Source organism: Porites lutea, chromosome 9 (assembly GCF_958299795.1).
Source record: "Porites lutea chromosome 9, jaPorLute2.1, whole genome shotgun sequence".
NCBI classification, from domain to species: Eukaryota; Metazoa; Cnidaria; class Anthozoa; order Scleractinia; family Poritidae; genus Porites; species Porites lutea.
This window is the reverse complement of record NC_133209.1, coordinates 9233409-9252237: the sequence shown is the minus strand read 5'-3', so window position 1 is coordinate 9252237 and position 18829 is coordinate 9233409. Positions and strand designations below refer to the sequence as shown.

Below are 18829 nucleotides of genomic sequence, written 5' to 3'. Positions count from 1 at the left end.
GTTTGCCTAGTTCACTCATCAGTCTTGGCCGTTCCTCGGTCCTTATAGACAAAAGTACTTGCATGGCTGATGAGCTGTAGAAAGATCTACGTCTTCAAGGCTGGTTTCAGTAAAAGATTGCTGCAAATTACTAACATAAACTTCCTTTCAACTATATGTACAGTCGAACCTTCGCCAACGGCCACCTCTCTACAACGACCTCTTTCTTCTCTCCCCAAGGTGGCCGTTGTAGAGAAGTTCAACTGTATAAGGTATCCCATGGCCAATGGACTTTGCAACGCATATTTTCCTCCCAGTATAAGCCTAGCCGTTTTGAAACGCAAATTACCATCCATATCTAAGCCCCTCCAAAAATAAGCCCTTCAAAAAGGGCCTTTGAAAGTATATAAGCCCCGCTGGTGGGGGCTTATTTTCGGAATTTTACGGTATACAACTTTAATAAGACGGAAAAAAACAAAAAAAACAAAAACAAAAAAAACAAAAAAAACAAAATTAATAATAATAATAATAATAATAATAATAATAATAATAATAATAATAAACCGCGATGCTCTTGGCCCGTCTTTTGAAAAATGGATAAATTACATTATATATATAGTTCCTTCGATTCGATATCCTTCATAACATTTGATAAAAAATGCAACCCGGGTGAAACAACGTTAAAAAATCAAATAAAATAATGGCTTTACAAACATTAAAATGACGCAAGAAACTAGTAATCACTTTGTAGCAACGTAAAATAGCTGCCTATACCTCTCATTTGGACTCAGTATTGCTTATTTTTCTATACAACATCAGCACTGCTGTACCTTAATAGGTTATTCAAAGGGGCTATGTCAGCTGGAGAGCATATTGAGCTTGTGGGATTTTTTTTCATCGGTCAAAATTCTATCGTTTTTAGGACAAAATCCATTAGGAAATTGAGAAGTTTTAATTTTCAGTGGACAAAAACCTTGTGGACAAAAACCTTATTTCAAGCATATTGTTTTCTTTTTCACACTTCTCGAGGGGTATAAATGTAATAAATTGTCGTTTATTGATAGGGACAGTGAGACGACAGAAACTCCACCACAATCAATCAGTTGAACTTACAAAGTTTACTTTGGTTACTCGTAAGTTTCTGCTTTACAGTCAAACTTCTACATTATTTCTTCCTTCCTTCTATTTCACTTTTCCTCAAGGTTTTGCTCTCTATTGATGTGTTTGCGTGGATAATATGTTTGCCTTAGGTTGCAATTAGTTGTCTCAAGTTTGGAGACAAGATGTCCCACTCTCAAAAAGCACACTGTTTAATTTATGTCAATCTTTCTTAATAAGCTAAGTAGCAACTTGGTTCTTTATCATGTTTTATTTTTAAACGCGGGTAAACACTTAGAATGTTCTAGAACCTTAAAAGCCTATTGATCGGATATTTATCAAAACTTTCATTAACTTTTCAAATATATTTAAAATCGGGGAAATTAGTCCTGTGACAATTCTATCAAACTTTCGTTACTGGGCTCAATAAAAAACTCCGCCAATCCAGCATGCACTTAATATAACCTAAAAATGAAGCTTAATTTCTGTTCTTCCAAAGGTAGATCCTGGACAACACCTCCGCCGACATCATCCTCATGCATGAATTCCTCGTGTCTCTGGAAACTCATCAACCCCATCCTGGATCGGATTTAACAGGTTTTTCGCTGCTAAAATTAGAGTGCAAGTAAATAAAATGTAATACAATATACAATTAAAAAAGAGACCTTACAGTGCGACACAAAATATATAGCCGGGACCACGTAGCCAAATCTATTTACACGGTAAGCAATCTGATTGGTTCGCTATCTCGGACTATTCAACAATTATATTCACCTCCTAGCGAGTGGATAATGTGTGAGCTCGGTGTTTTTCCCATTTTTTTTTTTTTTTTTTTTTTTTTTTAGAGAACGATCTTTTGAAAGTCGACAAAATCCTAGGGCTGACTTTTTTTAAGGCAAGAAAAGACTTGGAAGGATCCAATTCGGCGTTTTTCAATTTACTGTAGCTGAGTTTTGTGCTCAATGGGTTGTTAAAAAAAAAAAAAAAACTCCAGTATACCCGCGTAGAAGAAGCCGTTTCGTGAACTCAGTTTTCTAACAAGAAAATTTTGACTCAAAAATCGAAGTTTATTTATGACAAACAAATTTAAAAGGAGATTAAATGTTTGCAAAACATTCTACGTTTCAAGTAAACAGGAAAAAGAATGATACAGGAAGACGACGTCTTACCTCGGGCAACGGAGCCGCCATTTTTGTCAGCACTTCATGCGAAGAACGACACAACAAACCCTTTTGGCTATAAACTTGTCGAGTCAACAGAAAACAACAAAGCTCTACTTTTCTTCTCAGGTAAGGAACAGTTCCAACTTTTAGCGGTTCCATTTACGCCATTACGCTGTTATTTGCGAAATCATAAACTTGTGAATTTGTCATGTTTGAAAATTCTGCAAAGATCTATTTTTAAACTTACGCGTGACTTGATCTGTCAATCAAATCGTACTTTTTAATGGTTTCCCTCTGATTTTGTTGAGATCACTTCGTGTGTACATACTAAAACAATTATTCTTTTCAATCTCGGTGAATAGTGGCTTTAAGACTATTTACCTCGCCGCTTTCGCAGCTCGGTAAATATTTTGCCACTTTTCACCTCGATTTCAAAGAATAATTGTTAATTAACCACTTTGAGTTCAAAACGGTCATGGTCGTCGATCTTAGTTTCGACCGTTTGTCACAAAAGTATCTTCAACTATCACGCTCTCCGAGCATGTTCAAAAATTGTTTATGATAGTCGATGATAATTTGTTTTCCGGCTGTTTCACACCCTTAAGATAGTCGATGACACTCTCTTATTCGAAGGAATCAGGGTTAGCCAGATCGGTGTGCAAAACTAAATAATAATAATAATAATGATAATAATAATAATAATAATAGTAATAACAATAATAATAATAATAATAATAATAATAATAATCCTCAGAAAGGTGCTCAGTGTATGAACAGAATGATTGACTTGAGTGACTGACGCTCTAGGTGCATGGTTTGCGCCCGGCTGATGCACGAAAAGAACACTAGCAAAGACTGTGATAATAGAGACAATAATAATAATAATAATAATAATAATAATAATAATAATAATAATGATAATAATAATAATAATACATCAAGGCCAATAAAACAGAGAAATAGAGCAGATATGTTCCATATTATGTTTCTCATACTAGTAAATCAACCAATATTTAATTTAGACAACTAACGGTTTTCGTTTTTCTACAAAGAGCCATAATCAAGCTGCGTTTAGGCTGTAAGACATCTGTTCACATTTTCATGCGTCCGGAGCTCGGGAGAGCAACCACGCAATTTCCGGTTCCGATCATTTTGAACCATCGTGCACAATCTTAATTGACCCGTTTGGCCGCAAGCGATGATAATAAATGACAGTGGTCCCTGCACAAAGGGTGTTTTACGTCAAGGACTGATCATGAGTTGATCGAAGCCTGGTTTGTTCCATAACTCTGGGTTAATTGCATCTAAATGGAGCATATCAGTTTTCATGGTAACCTAGATTACCGCTAATCCTCCCTTTTATAACTCGGCCCGAATGCTCGACTATAAGACAGGGTTAACAAAATCAAAAACTAGCTTCTCCTTTGCTAATACGCCTTATAACTCGAGCCCATACGAAATACGACTTTCGTTTGATGAACTTAAAGCTTTATTGATAAAGTATGTACCCGCACATTGATTGCACATTAATTGCGCAGCAATCGAGCAGAAAGTCAAGTTCCCGAGTTAAAGGAAATGTAACAAAAAAAAATGGTGGTCACCAACTTTGTGCGCATGGCCAACGATTACAATAATAATGAAAGAAATACATTGAGTGCCTAACTCACCTTGACCTGGGATAACCCCAGCCTCAAATTTATTTTTTAGGTTCAGGGATGTTCTCTTGTCATGACGTGTCGAGACCCATCTTTTTCTTCGATTGTTTAATGCGTCTTTTATCTGTTGAGGTCAAGTAATAAAGTTTAGCTCAGTCTAAGTCGGTTATTCGCTCAGTCTAAGTCGGTTAGTCGCTCAGTCTAAGTCGGTTTAGGGAGCGAAAGCCATATTGGCTAGTGATAATTGAGGTTGCGTAAAGGTTTCCATAAAATGAATGGCGTGTTGAATAATATATAGATTAAGCCAGGGCTAAAAGCGAGACTCCCATTATTAAATTTATAATTTAAATCAAACAATAAAATGAATGAATGTGAATTCCACAATTCAGTTAACTTTAGAGCTCCTTTATGTAACTTTTGAGGGAAACGCTACGTGATTTTAGAGAAAAATAATTTGCAAACAGCCCAAGAGTGAACCAAATCTTACATCGAGTTGAGAGCCTTATATGTACACCCAAAAACTGGTAATCATCTTCGATCACATTTAAGAGCCATAATGGCTCTTGATCACCGTAGATCAATTAAGCCTAGAAAAAAATAAGGCCAAATTTTTTATATACCATTTATACATCACATCTGACGTGAAACGGTACTATGAGGCACTATTTTTATCATACAGACCTCGGACAGAAAGCAGTATTTCACAATTTTGCAATAAAAATTCAGCACTCATTCAATATTCAGGACGATGGAAGTACGCGTGGGCTTTTAGCTAAACCGTTAAACAAATTTCCAAAATCACCTATACGGCCATCCGGTTGTCACTTTTGTAGTGCGAGCTGTTATGTGGCGAGTGTTTGAATGAACATTAACAGAGTTACGCTCCAATATAATAAAGAATTTATTATATTCTTTTTTTATTATTATTCGCGCGCGCATTTTCAGTATTCCTGTAAGCGATGATCACTGAACGACTGAAAACAATCATCACAGCGATGAAAATTACAAGAGAGACTACTAACAATCAATTTTAATACAAGAAATAGAATTCGGTGAAACATATACAAAGGCAACAATTCAAAGCTTAAGTTTATGTTTTAAGCCGGCTTCCCGGTGTTTGTTTTTTTTTTTTTTTTTTAAGCCTTCTCTTACTGCCAGAATTATAGCTAAATATTCTTTGGAAGGTTTTCTTTCTATTTGCGGTGAGTAAAATGTCTAAAGGCTTTTTTTAAAGTTCTGTAAGTCTATATCAAACCTGATTCTCGGTCAGGTCATTGTCTCAAATCTTACAAACGTGCATAAACTAAATAGCCGCATAAACTTCGCTCGACTTCATTAAATTAGATACAAAAAACAAACATCAAATACAATAATTATTCTGGCTTACCATTCGAGATGCAGCTCCTAAAAAGTATCAAGTAAGGCCAGTATCGCTTCAGACTTTGCAACCCTCTTAGCATCAAGCAAGGTAAAAACGAAAACGATGCCATCCGAAATCGGATTTCCGACTTTGACAAGCGACGTATTTCTCAACCAAAAAAACAATAAACAAACTAGCCATGAATAACAGAAGACTCCTGATAGCAGCTGAATTTCACTTTGTTCGTCCAGTGGAAAAAGACAGTTAAAAACATCACAAGTTGACACGAAACTCTGTCAGCTTCAGCTGTCAAAGTAAACAAGGGTCAAGATGCTGCATAAATTTACCGCATGAACTCACCTGTCAAATTTTGACCAACCAGAGCGTAAAAATTGGACGTAGAGCTTGCATGACCAACGCGTGACCATGTTGAGAAAAGTCAAGAGCAACTGTCTTCCTTGCCTGCAACAGCTGGCTGAGTTTTGGCGTCCGAGGTCAGTTTGAAATCAACATTGTAATTGTGCGGCACATAAACACAACATATTTCATATGAATTTACAAAAAAATTGAACTTGAGCCTAAGATGACTTGAAAACTAGAAGCTTGTCAGCGGATAACTTCAAAAAAATACTTGACCTCGATGGGTCGACACCTGACCCTCGATACGGTCAAGTGATACTGGTCAGCGGGTACCCTCTTTTGACAGCTCTCAATTGGTCAAAACATTGATGTCCAATATGTGTGCATTATCAGTTTTCTTGTGCTCCCAAACTAGCTAAAAAGTATGCGATTGAACATTGTTCGCGATCTAGTAAAAAAATTAACTGGTCAGCGGACAGCTTCCAAGTAAATCACGTCACCTCGATGAGTTGACGAATGAGCCCGCGATATGGTCATGGGATACTGGTCAGTGGTAATCCTGTTTTGACAGCTGTCAATTGACCATATTGTGAATGTCTCATATAAAAGATGTGGACTTGCCAAGACACGCCTGAGACACCCCTCCCTTCCTTTTGATAGTCTCCCCTACCCCAACTCGTACAATCTGTAGACGCGTACGTACGCTCGGTCAATCACGTGACAACCAAACGAAAAGAGGTTGACCAAATTCCATGAGTATGGGGTTCTGTCCCACGCACGCGAAGTGCGCGTTGAAGTCCCACTATGAATGAGCAGTTGATGTGATTTGAAATAGTCACTGAAACACGGGGATAACAGTCTACGTGACCATTGATAAACAAAGGAGAGTACCTGTAACTTAATGATATCATTTAGTTTAAGTAAGTTGAAAAATTTAATATATATAGAGGCTCTAGATGGGATCTACAATCACGGACAAAAGTAGTTGGGAAGGTTGTACAACTTAACAGTAATCCACTTTAATCCTGAAAAAAGGAGAAATATGCTAAATATCCCCCGTCCCCCCAATTCAATTACGCGCACAAACATTAACGTTTTGGTCAACATTGGGCCAGGGGCGGGGGGAGGAAGGAAAAGAAGAGGTAAAAAAGGCAACTTCCCAACACTTTTGACCATGATTGTAGGTTCAGAGAAAGATATTATTCTGATTGCTTTTTTCCTGAATAATGAATAAAAGTGTTAGAACGAGGAGAATGTTAAACCCCAAACATGGACACGATAAGTTAGAAAAGGAAAAAATAAGAGAGCAATATAGCATAAGAAGAATATCACTATCGACAAAATTTCTTACTTTAGACAAAACACCCACGGTTTTGGATAATTTCAAGTAAAGCTCACCAATGTGTTTTTTCCATTAATTTTTGAGTTGGAATCAAATGTTATGCCAAGGTACTTAGCAGAGTCGAGTTGTTTGATAATTGCATCATCAATTGACTGACTTGAAAATGACTGACTAGGCTTAAGGTTACAAGAATGAAAAAGGATAAAATTAGTTACTTTCATTCGTTCGGCAATATATTTAAGTTCCGGATTTAAGGTTGATTCAAGGAGACTGAGGCTCTTGCTAGAAAAATAGAGGTTAGTATCATCAGCAAATAAATGAAATTTAACAAACTACATATTTTAGGTAAGTCATTAACACATAATAAGAATAAAAGAGGTCCTAGAATAGATCCTTGAGAAACACCACAAGTCAAAGGTAAAGAGAGTGAATTATGGCCATTTACACTTACAAGTTGTTCTCTTTGGGATAAATATAAATTAAACCATTTATATGCAGCACCTCTTATTCCATAATGGGTAAGCTTAGTTAATAAAGTTGCATGATTGACAGTATCAAATGCTTTTCTAAAATCGATAAATATTCCACAGCCAAACTCATTGTTATCAATGGACTGGCGAATAGATTCGGTGACAGAAATAAGAGCATGGGAAGACGAACATTTTTCTCTGAAACCAAGCTGAAATGGATAGAGAATTATTACTTCTTCCAAACTGCTATACAGGCGACGATAAATAACTTTCTCAAATAATATACTAAAGTTGTGAAGAACAGAAATTGGTCTATAATTGTCTTTGTCAAACCTTAGCCTTTCTTAAAAACAGGGGTTATCCTTGCTAACTTTACTTTATCAGGAAAATTACTACTACCAAAAAAATCATTGACTAAAAATGGAACACAGATAATGGAACACGGATAATGCGCGCCAGCACCGGTTAACAATAAAGAACGCTGACAAGAGTAGCAACCGGAAGTTTGATGTCTCGCTTGATTGAACGCTTCTGTCTCACTAAAGAAATCTTAATGCCTGTGTTTTAGCTCCCGCCGTACGAATTTGTCGAGTGTACAGTACACTGTACCGCAACTGATCCCCGACCGTAAATGATTCCCAGACCGAAAATGATCCTCAAAATGGACCGCAAATGATGTTCGACCGCAACTGATCCCCATTGTCGACCACAAATGATCAGGAGAGGAAACTCAGAATGGCCTGGACTTAAGTTACCGGATCATGGGGTCACGTTCTAGTTTATTATCGCAACAAAAAGCGCTAATTAAACTGAATAAATTTAACACATAAATGCCAAGACTGAAAAAGAAAAACTGTAAATAAAACACAAATAAATGCAAACAAGAAAAAAAAATTACCTGTTTGTTGAGAACGCAATGAAATATGAAGATCATCAAGCCTTGAAGAGAGTTGAATATGGTGAATATATACTTAAAGATGATGGTATCCGAATTGAAACTCAACAGTCCAAATAGCCACGTGATTCCAAGCAGTGGAAGAATGACTCCAGAGGCTTTGACTCCAGTTATCACTTTTTCCACCTGTGTCTTGTTCTTCATGTATTTTGTTCCCATCATTTGGCGAATAACCAAAAAAAATACTACGATATTTACCTGTAAAAGTTACAGAAATTTACTTGGCAAATGACCTCGAACCATGTTACTTTTTTAGCTTCAAGTTGGTATAGTGTCAAGAGATATTGTTTCAGGTCAATTCTTTGCTTGGCATTACTTAATATCATTACCATAATACACATGATGTAGAGTTATGAAGAAGGTATCAAACAAATGTAATCCGATCAGGGATCACTAACAATAATAATTTTTGGAGATTTTTTTTAAACTTTTTCAAGTTTCATTGCCATCCCAACCTGAGAAAACAGTCGACATTTCGCGACGCCACCACTGGTTTCCTCGCGAAATGACGTCTAAGGAACGAGCTCAGAAATTCCGTACTGATGACGCGTCACTGCCCAGACCTGGTAAGTGCATATGATTGGCCGAAGTAAATTTTTCAACGGGCACGACCAATCAGAAGCACTACTCAGATCTTGGTAGTGACGGGTCATCAGTATAGAATTTATGCGCTCGTTTCTACGTCATTTCACACGGAAACCAGTGGTGGTGCCGCAAATTTCGTCTGTTTTCTCAGGCTATTGCCATCCTGACGTAGTAACAGATGACCAGAAAATGTTTCAGTCAGCATAAATGCAGTTTTCAATAACAAAACTTTTTCATTATGTGTGTAATTCAAATTCATAGGAAGACACGTTTAACCAAAACAAGTTATTCTCATTGACTTTTCGACTAGTCGATAACAAGTTTTAAACCTTAGAAATAAAGTCCATGATTTCTCCCGTTTTACAATGTCTATTCCCATACATCTCACTGAATTTTCAGTAGATGTTGAATCCGTGATGGTGGTCTATTCTTGGATTGTAAGCCTTTAGAATGACCCGGCTCAGTTGGGTTTGGTAGGCCCAAAATATTTATTATCTTGAAGAGCCTATGATAGACTAGCTTTATAATCTAGACTTTTCTGCAACATTTAAAAGGAGAGTTAGGAGGAAAGTTAGGTGTACTTTCATTAGTTGACTGCCTCCAATTTAAGCAACGGCACGGTTGGCGTATTGATAGTAATATACGTTGAGGAAGGAAGACTGCAAAACACACTTTGCGCAGATAATATATTTTCATCTTCAAAAAACTGTCGGTTCAAATAGCCGAAAAGGCTTAATCTATACCATAAGGCCAGAAGCGCGAATCCATACAGGCTTCCACTGTGTTACAGAAATCGGTCAGATTTTTCGAATTAGATACATTTTTATCATGAAAACACTTTCCAGGTTGAAATCTGGCCAATATCCCGTCTGAATGACTCGTAAACCCAGAAAAGGGGACTTTAAGGAGTCGAACGAAAACCAAAAAAATTCCTGGGGGAGCCTGCCCCCCTGATTCCCCTTGAAGCTAGCCTCCCACGCAGGTGTTTTTAGGGGAGCTCGTTTTTCATCCCTCCCCACAAACGCGTGCTCAACCGAAAACAACATTCCTTTCCCATTGTTTTTTTATTTGAGTAGTAAGTGACCAATCAACAGTTGTGCAATAAAGCGTTGACAGGCTAAACGCGACTAGAACGCGACCCTAGAGTTACCGTTTTCCTTCTTTTCTTTCTCTCGCTAAGGTTATGCAGTGCATGGAGTATTCTAAAATTTGACCAAATCTTATTTTTGCCGCTCTGAATCTAACATTTATTAGAGGTCAGACAGCTTTTCCCAGTGTTTCTTCCAGATCGAGTAATTATCAGATTACCCTGCGGTCAAGGTCAGCTTTCCAGAATTTGGAAAGTATAATGTGATTGGCTAAGCATGGGAAAGGAATGTTGTCTTCGGTTGAGCAGGCGTTTGTTGGGAGGGATGAAAAAAGAACTCGCCTAAAAACGCGTGCATGGGAGGTTACCTTGAAGCTTGCGCCTTTGGCGCTAGGTTGGGAAATCGGTCAGTATTTATCCCAGACCCTCGGCTGGGTTGGGCATGATAAGACTAGACACGTTAAATGTATTTTTTACTGACCAGAATAACACCTAGAGCTGGGACAATAAAGGCCCAAATCAATGCCTTATCAGCATTCAACCAGCAAGCTTCTTTGTGACCATATCCGTTCAGTCGGGTGACAGAGAGCGCAATTATAACCATTATGGCTGGAAAACCTAGAAGTGTTAAGATATAATATTAGACCCCAATATGACGCACATAATAACATCATAACGGCAACATGCCGCTCTTACTCTGTTTTTTTTTTGTTTTTTTTGTTTTTTTTTTCCTTGGGTTTGTTTTCTTCGTTCTTTGTACCTTTCTTTTACTTTTTTTCGTGGAGTGATATTTTCTCCGTTAGCACGACGGCCTAAAAGCTCCTCTCCTGGTAGGCCAGGTATCTTTATTTATCTTTTATCTTTATTAATTCGATTTATTAATTTAATTAAAAAACTGATTTATTTATTTAACAGTCATATCTATTTCAAAGCAATGCGAACATGTCTTGCTAGTCCTGTTTTACGGGGATAATAACAGCCTTACAGTGTAATCCATTTTTTCCAACAGGAAAATCTGAGATAGTGTACCTACCCCATCCAAACAAGTAAAAGAACTTTACTTTATCCTCAGCGTCCCCATGAACTCTTACGATAACAATGTAATGCAGTATACCCTCACACAGCATCCATGAAAATAAGGAGAGCAAAAAATAGTGCAGTAGGGCAGCCACCACAGTGCACTTGGTCTACAAGTGAAGATAATACAGAAGATTGAATCATTTTAACTTATTTAATAGACTAGTAATGATAACCAAACGTTACGGAGTGTGTGCGACAACTATCGAAGGTCAAAACGCTTTTGTTCCATCGCTGTGCTACGCGTAAGTTCACGTGACAGATGGTCAAAACACACGTGATCAGATTACGAGGGGTTATAGAAGGTCAAAACGCGAGTGATAAAATTACGTTCTGTGCATTCCATTCATTCTAAGTGGAAGGCTAATTCGTAATAGCAACCTGGATATTAGGATTGCGGGCTCCTCTTGTCCCCGCAACTATTTTTATCCGACTTCATTTGTCTTTTAATAAATTAAACTATTTTGTGTAGAATTTAACAAGTCAATAATGGGATGAAAGGAGTATTCTTTGCTGGGCTAATTGCTGCATTTGCGTATTTATTTGAATATTAAGATAGGCTCATTATCAGTGGCGACACGATAGGCCATTCTACGATGACGACGTTTCACTTTAGCTACTAGAATTTATTTCAGTTTTTGCTTTCTTATGAGTAAATTTGTCAATCAAACTGAGGTTTAAAAATCAACAGCACTCTTATTTACAAAAGAAAACAACAAACTGAGGGATTTTGGAAGTTGTAGGAAAATGACATCATCGTAGTGCAAGTGGCTAAAGAAGGTTGAGTCTACCCACAATATTGCCTTCTAATTCGCAACATTTCCTTAAGAGTATTGGGAGAGACAGTAATCTATCCGGCGGTTTGTGCGGGCTTGTTGCATTTCTACTTGAAGAATTTTACACACCTCTTCATTTCTTGCCGAACCTTCCAGTATAGCAAGTATGCAGCTACAGGCAATGGCAGCGCATAAGTTTAGTAGAACTTTTACTCTCGGACCTTTCAGGTTCCTCCAGAAGAACAAAGTAACAGCCATGGTCATGAGAACAGAAAACACCGAGATGGAACAGCCAATAGTCGATATGATCTCCAAGGCTTTCTTGTGAGGTAATGGTGCCTTTAAAAAGACAAGAAAGTTGGTTAGAATCGACCACCGTATACTGTCTTGGCCCGAAAACTCTATTTCCGATAATTACATTGTTGATAGTCGGAGAATTTAAGATCCTTTAAAAGACGTAGGCTTCAGAGTATGTTGCAGAAAGAATAACGTAGTGAATGATACGGAGTTTTTCTCATCGAATACAAATCATTCCTCGGCATTTGGAGTAGGACACAGCACAAGCTAACAATGGGGAGTATTTAACCTAAAACACCGGCCCAAGGATGTCAAGTTGCCGCACCAGTCTTCCTCCATCCTACTTGCCACGGAGAGCCAAAGACATGTACTTTATAATATATCTTGAGGTTAAGCAGTATCCAATAATTAATTTTAAAAACTAAACTATTATTTCATGATTGTCTTTGATTTCAACATTTTTTTGGAATAAAGCCAAGAAATCTTGGCATAGCTCCTTTAAAAGACATGGACGAACGTAAACAGCGTCAGCGTGGATCTACGCGATCCAACTAAAAGGTAAATATAATAATTAAAAAGAATCAGGAAACTTCCGCATCCAAATAAAGCAAGCAGAGAAAATCCAAATTGACTGAGTGTCCCTTCTATCACAAATATCCACCTACATTTGAATTGTATGGATCCATAAGACCTGCAAAGACAGTTAGGTGATCACATTCACACGTTGTGATAAAGGCGTTTGACTCTCTGTGGACAAGTTGGCAGCCGCTGGTTTTCCACATCGCGGGCGGTTCTTTTGGGCGCCAAAAGACACAATGCGTCTCCTTTGAAGTAAGGACTCGTGGTGGCACCTTGAAAAGAGACACAAATAAACTTCAACTGTGTTAACCACGCTGTCGCTGGAAGTATAACTCATTAAATTTGGTGACCGGCTTTTGTTAAAATGCTCTGCTCAGTTCAAACATAGCTAAGTAGTAGAATGGTTATGAAGCCTTTCTTTTCCCCCTTCGCCTTAACTAACTGTTCTCTATAGTCATTTGAAGATAGGCGAAATACAAGTGAGACTGAAACAGTGCCCAACAGTTTGTTTTGGAAACTGCAAAAGTCCGCTGCAGCTGCAGCAACCACTGAATCTGGTAGCCATATAGTACAGTGCTAAAATCTTCAGCGTACGTATGGCTCACATCAATACGTATCATTTGCAAATCAGAAAGAACCTAAACCCCAAACTATGTCAACTATACAACTTCTGGCGTTGAGAATCAGGGCCAACAAAGCTATCGAAGGTGACCTTTTCAGGAAATACATGCACTATATATGCGGCAGTTAACCGACATGCAAATGACCGTATTTAAATAAAAATTTGTGACCAAAACTGTGTTTATACCTTTCTGTTTTCAAGGATGATCTTAGCAGGGTTCTTTAAGTCGCCCAGGGGCCTGGGCTCAACGGTGGAAGAAACGATGGTAGTTTTGGGAAACATCTTGCCACCAGTTTCTTTCTTGAGTGATAACACATCGCCCAATGTTAAATAAACCAAGGTAACCACTTTGGAATCGCGAGAGGAATGAAACATTTGTGGAGGTAAGAAGATTGAACTTTGATTGTATGCAACCTGTAAACCATCATGGAGCAGCTGGAAGAAAGAAAATGAGCGTAACCTACATATTAAACATCAAACACACAGGAAATCTCTAGTATATGCGGGATCCATTCAGGGAGTACCTGAACCTGAATGAATACCTTTGTCCCCCAATATCAAGAAATTTCAGAGAACTCTCCGTTTCTCTTATAGATTGATGGAATGTCCCTGTACTGTCACTACTGTATTTGGCTCTATTTACGCTTGTCCTGGTCGCTTTCAAAGTTCAGCGAATCTTTTAAATGTCTGTCACGTTTCCTCTATTTTATGTTTTGTTTTGACAAATACATGACTGTATATTCAAGGAAAAAGAATGAATACTTCCTCTAGGAAATAAAGAACCTGCTAATCAACACTTAGCGTCAAATTAATGCCAAATATGCTTTGCAGTACGCATATGATTCAAACAAGGCAATGAAACAAACAAAAAAATAGAAATAAAAGACAAGGGAGAAAAAAAAGGAGTCCTTATGACAGGATATTCAAGGCTGGTCTCTCAACGTAAACAGTTTCCTGCCTGGCAGGGGTCAACTAGAGTGGCACATTGAGTTTTCGCCAGGGTTCCGAAGAAACGCATTTCTAGTTTATGAGGGCCCCTTCACCTGAGCCCGGTTGACCGCGCTGGTCCGGTTTTCGCGACCTCGCCTTACCCCTGGCTCGGTTACCGAGATCTCGTTTTTTTCCAACTGGGGTCTCGGTTAGCGGACTGCCATAGGAACAATTCAGCCCAGTTACCTAGATGAACGCGGGATGAATTCAGCGCTCCGCGCCAGATGGTATCGTCTTGCTTTGCCTGCTTTATTTTCATCATCATAAGCATCCCATTTGACTGCAGTGATACAACTAGAAGAGTTGCCAAATCTATGATATTCGCTACAGGTTATAACTTTGTGCTTCGCCATGTTTGCTTTTTTGTTTCTCGAATTTCGCGCCAGAACTCGTAGCCAGGGTCTTCGAACCTTTTTTCGTCTCAGAAACTGGGCTAAAATTTCTCATATGAACCTTAGTCAAAGTTGGTCCCGGTAACTGGGCCAGCCCTGTCAACCAGGCTCATGTGAAGAGGCTCTAATAGCTTTGTACTGATAGAGTACAAGTTCAGTTGTTTGTACCGGGCTGTTTTGATCAACGTGATCAATCCTCATCATCAAATTTTTGGATTGAAAATCCAGTTTCGTCGATGCGTTTACTCTAGCAGCGACTCCCAGTCCATATGCATCCATTGTGATAACCATCATTTGACTCTTGTTTTGGCCAGCCTGTGGAGAATTCAGAGAAGTCTGATAATTGATGCTGCTGTAAGAATCCTGTCCCATACTATAGCTCAAAAGGAGGTAGGACAACTCAAAAGCTGACTAATTCTTTACTACAGATGAAAAAAAGCGCGAAAATAAAGCTGCGATTATGTTTTGCGATTACATTGTATGTATAGTGACTAGGGTTAATCAAGCGCTGATTTAGAATGGTTACTTGTTTTGGGATTAAAGAAAAAGTGAAGCTAATTTGGTAGGAAAAGAAATAAATTAGTAATGGTGACCCAGCAGAATTGTACCTTTTTTAGAGGGCAGCAAAAGGGCAACAAAAAATAATAATTCGCTCAGGAATAAAATGCGCGAGAACTTGTTTAATGTATGCTAACCATGTTCAGGCAAGTACTAGTAATGACGTCACAACAACATGCTATAAAGTCCATTTGTTGTCATATTTATTCCAAAGAGCGAAAAAGGGTGGTTCTAAAGTAAACCATTACCCTTTTGGTTCTTAAATAAACTCCATACTAGTACCTATTGAGTGGGACGTCAATTGAAAAAAATAGGAATAAGAGATGCGATTCCCTAGCAACACGAGAAACTGCTACATAGCGCTAAAAATAATCGGATATATAAACAAGACACACACACGTACGGAAAGTGGAGCTGTCAAATTCTTTATTTCCGTTTTGTCTGACTATAGATTACAAAACCATTTTCTCCGTTCTATCTCTAGGAAAGGACTAGCTATTGAAGTCCCAGCCCTTGGTGAGTTTCTTGTCTTGTTTCACGCGCCGTTAGTCAGCGAGAAACGGCCAATGTCTTTTATTTAGCGCTAACAATCGGATATAGATATAAACAAAACAAACACACATACTCAGAGTGGAGCTGAGAACTCTTTATTTCCAGACATCATGACCAAGTTGATTGCTAAACCGTCAAATGGACTTCATGGTATTGTGCTGAAACGTCATTACTAGTACTTGCCTGAACATTTTAGCATAAATTAATTAAGCTTCCCGCGCATTTTATTCATGAGAGATTTATTATTTTTTGTTCCCCTTTTGATGCCCGAAAACAGCTATAACTCTGCTGGGACACCACTACTTAAATTAGTGTTTCGATTATTTCACGTTCGTATTTTGAACGAGTTTTTTAGCTCTTTGACGTACGTGTTAAAATAAATGATTGAAAAAATGATTGATTGATTGATATGTTATGCACTCAGAAAAAATACAAAATTACAGCTGCCAATAATAAGGCTGCTGACACCGACTGCACCGCCTGCAGTGCAGCTATTAGTAAAGTAGGGTAGTAAACCGTATCGTGAGCCCACAAGAACCTGAAAGTGTTCAAGCTTTCTTGACTGTCTTTAAAATTGGTGTTTCTACTCTTTTCCTTACAACTTAAAACATTAACGGTAAGGTTTCCTATAAGGTTAAGGGTTCATGAGTTGTCCGACCTCCTTTTGAGCTGTACAATTTATTATGTAGACTTTACCGCCGAAGTTAGATGGGATGTTATTATATGTGGGCTGTAAAAGGTGAGCGTAGACACGAGAACTCGAAAGGGTGCTCCCCTCCTCGCTTATCAACCAAGTTTTGCACCTGCACTTCCCTGCACACGGGACGAAAAAACGGACTTACCGAACGTCAAAGGTGAAGTCAAACGCGCGATAAAGGCCACCTTTGCACACCTTTGTACAACTTTGACGCGCGACAAATGTTTACATTTGCCCGCGGTCAAAGGCGCGTCTTCAGGCGATAAAGGCCGTTTTTGTCACGCCTTTAACCCCTACCTTTGACGCGCGTCAAAGGTATATTTCATTAGCATTTGTACCCCTATCAAAGGCGTCGTCAAATATGTCTGAGATTCAGGCCAAAGGTGTGACAAAAGCGCGGCAAAGTTATGTCTGTGATTAAAGTCAAAGGCTTGTGAAAAGTGTCGTCAAAAGTGTCTGAGCCTCAGGTCAAATGTGTGACAAAGTTGTCGTCAAATGCGTCTGAGATTTAAGTCAAAGGTTTAACAAAGGTGTTGCCAAATATGTTTGTTTTTTTTCCTCCCCTCGCATCGCGCCTCTCGCTCGTCTCGCGCTTCGCGTGAATTCCTCGTTCTCCTCGCGTTTCGCGCGAATGCCGCGTTATTGCCTCGCTAGTCATAAGCGCTTGATATACAGGCTAGAATCCAACTTGAGATTTTCAGTCAAATTCAGTTGCGAACTGGATACCGTTTAAAAAGGTGGACAGATAAGAGATTGAGTTCTTAATCTTGTACTTTATTGTCCTAAAACCTCACTAGATGATTAGAAAGCTGAATAATTCCGATTAAAACTTTTTTAAACGCATAAAAATGGTTTTTTAAAACATTTTCACGATTTATTGTCTAAAGTACTCAATGCAGTTTGTCAATGGACAATCATAATGACTGCCGCAAATTTTTGAAGCATTATAAATGTTCCAGATTCACGCTGTTGTCACGGAGGGCAACCTGCAAAATAGTTTAAGACACTCTTTCACGAAAGCCAGTGCTAAAATCATGGTAAGTAAGAAATGTTCTTGATCAGGAGCCCATCTGTCTTGATGTTATCTTTGCGAAGATTTTCATTCTAGAGTGCTTTTGACTCTTGATGTAAGTGAAAGACAAACGCCATTTATCTAACTTCAATCTTCCTCTGTTGTGTGCTTTTTTTTTCCACTGGAGACTTATCACTTTGCCTTGCTTCTTTTATCTGTGAAATAATTGTAAAAAAATATATAGAAATTTGAGATAAAAAGCTCAGTCATAGTGTTTCAAATAAATTTTTTGGCCCCACTCCCTTTTTACTATCGCTCCTTTTCTTCAGAAAATCCCCCTTTCTCTTTACCTTTATCAAAACTTAAAGACCCTGTTAAAAATGTGTAGCGAACCTAATGCTTTTGAATGGAAACATTACATTTCGTGTACATGTATTGTCATTAAGTTCGTCACCTGTGAAATTTGACGTTTGAATCGAGCCTTATTATCACATAATAAAGTCCAGGAAAATTCAATCAAAATTTTCCTCTATGCCCAAAGCTTAAAATTAAACTAAAGAAACACTTTATATTATACCTAGCATGCATAACAAGCGTTTCCAATCGAGTTATTGCGCGAGTTAGCCCCTCCCGGCCCCTCCTTCCTCTTTTTTTGCCCTCTTGCACAAAACTCGCGCGGAAAAGCTTGCTACGCGGCTATTTTTGTACCTTTTTAACCCCCAAAGTTATTGTCCAGTAACAATAATGAAGGGACAGGTCGGTATGTTTGAATGATTGTTATTAAATGTTGAAACATACCCAGCTGCCACTGTAGTGGTAAAAAAATCAATGGAATATTTTAAAAATTAATTATGCAGTATGAGCCCCATTACGTATAGAACCCAGAAAAATCAATAGAAAGAGATACTCACGTTCGCAAAACATCCGAAGTCTTCAAATAATCACACCTCTTTGTTTGATAAACTGCACTGAATCCTGTTCAAATAAGCTTATGTACTTGCTTCAGTAATATTCCCATCAAAGTCTGGTACAGACATTTTTATTGAAGTACACTGTCAATGAAAAAAGATATATGTAAGTCTTATATTATTTCATTACCTGAGTAGTTCTCGCAGATAAATATAAACTGTTAGAAAAACCAGAGTTGGTTAATCTTGATGTTAGTAGGTTCTCGCATGAAGTTTTGAGTTGAATTGCATTGTGAAATATAAGCCAGGCATTAC

General features: G+C 38.2%; 2 protein-coding genes across 2 annotated transcripts in view; both read right to left on the bottom strand.

Moving 5' to 3' along the window:
• Window positions 1-1327: 1327 nt before the first annotated feature.
• Window positions 1328-8548, bottom strand: LOC140947336 (adhesion G-protein coupled receptor D1-like). Its single transcript, XM_073396405.1, has 3 exons — window positions 8326-8548; window positions 3908-4019; window positions 1328-1685 (listed from the first exon to the last, which is right to left on the bottom strand). Exons 1-3 carry the CDS (start codon window positions 8542-8544, stop codon window positions 1612-1614), a joined length of 405 nt encoding a protein of 134 aa, XP_073252506.1. The 5' UTR covers window positions 8545-8548; the 3' UTR covers window positions 1328-1611.
• Window positions 8549-10514: 1966 nt separating this feature from the next.
• Window positions 10515-18829, bottom strand: part of LOC140948850 (adhesion G protein-coupled receptor B1-like) — a 59151-nt gene continuing 50836 nt past the window's right edge. The window contains exons 8-13 of the mRNA XM_073398120.1: window positions 14956-15102; window positions 13592-13840; window positions 12870-13055; window positions 12037-12246; window positions 11088-11241; window positions 10515-10672 (exon numbers count right to left, since the gene is read on the bottom strand). Coding sequence (XP_073254221.1) covers window positions 10515-10672; window positions 11088-11241; window positions 12037-12246; window positions 12870-13055; window positions 13592-13840; window positions 14956-15102 — 1104 coding nt within the window. The remainder of the gene's footprint in view (window positions 10673-11087; window positions 11242-12036; window positions 12247-12869; window positions 13056-13591; window positions 13841-14955; window positions 15103-18829) is intronic.

Coding starts and splice junctions, on each gene's coding strand:
- LOC140947336 (XM_073396405.1), bottom strand. CDS start 8,544: ATGATGGGAACAAAATACATGAAGAACAAGACACAGGTGGAAAAAGTG. Junction 4,020..8,325: donor ATTGCGTTCTCAACAAACAG/GTAATTTTTTTT, acceptor TGACCTCAACAG/ATAAAAGACGCATTAAACAA. Junction 1,686..3,907: donor TGGGGTTATCCCAGGTCAAG/GTGAGTTAGGCA, acceptor CTCTAATTTTAG/CAGCGAAAAACCTGTTAAAT.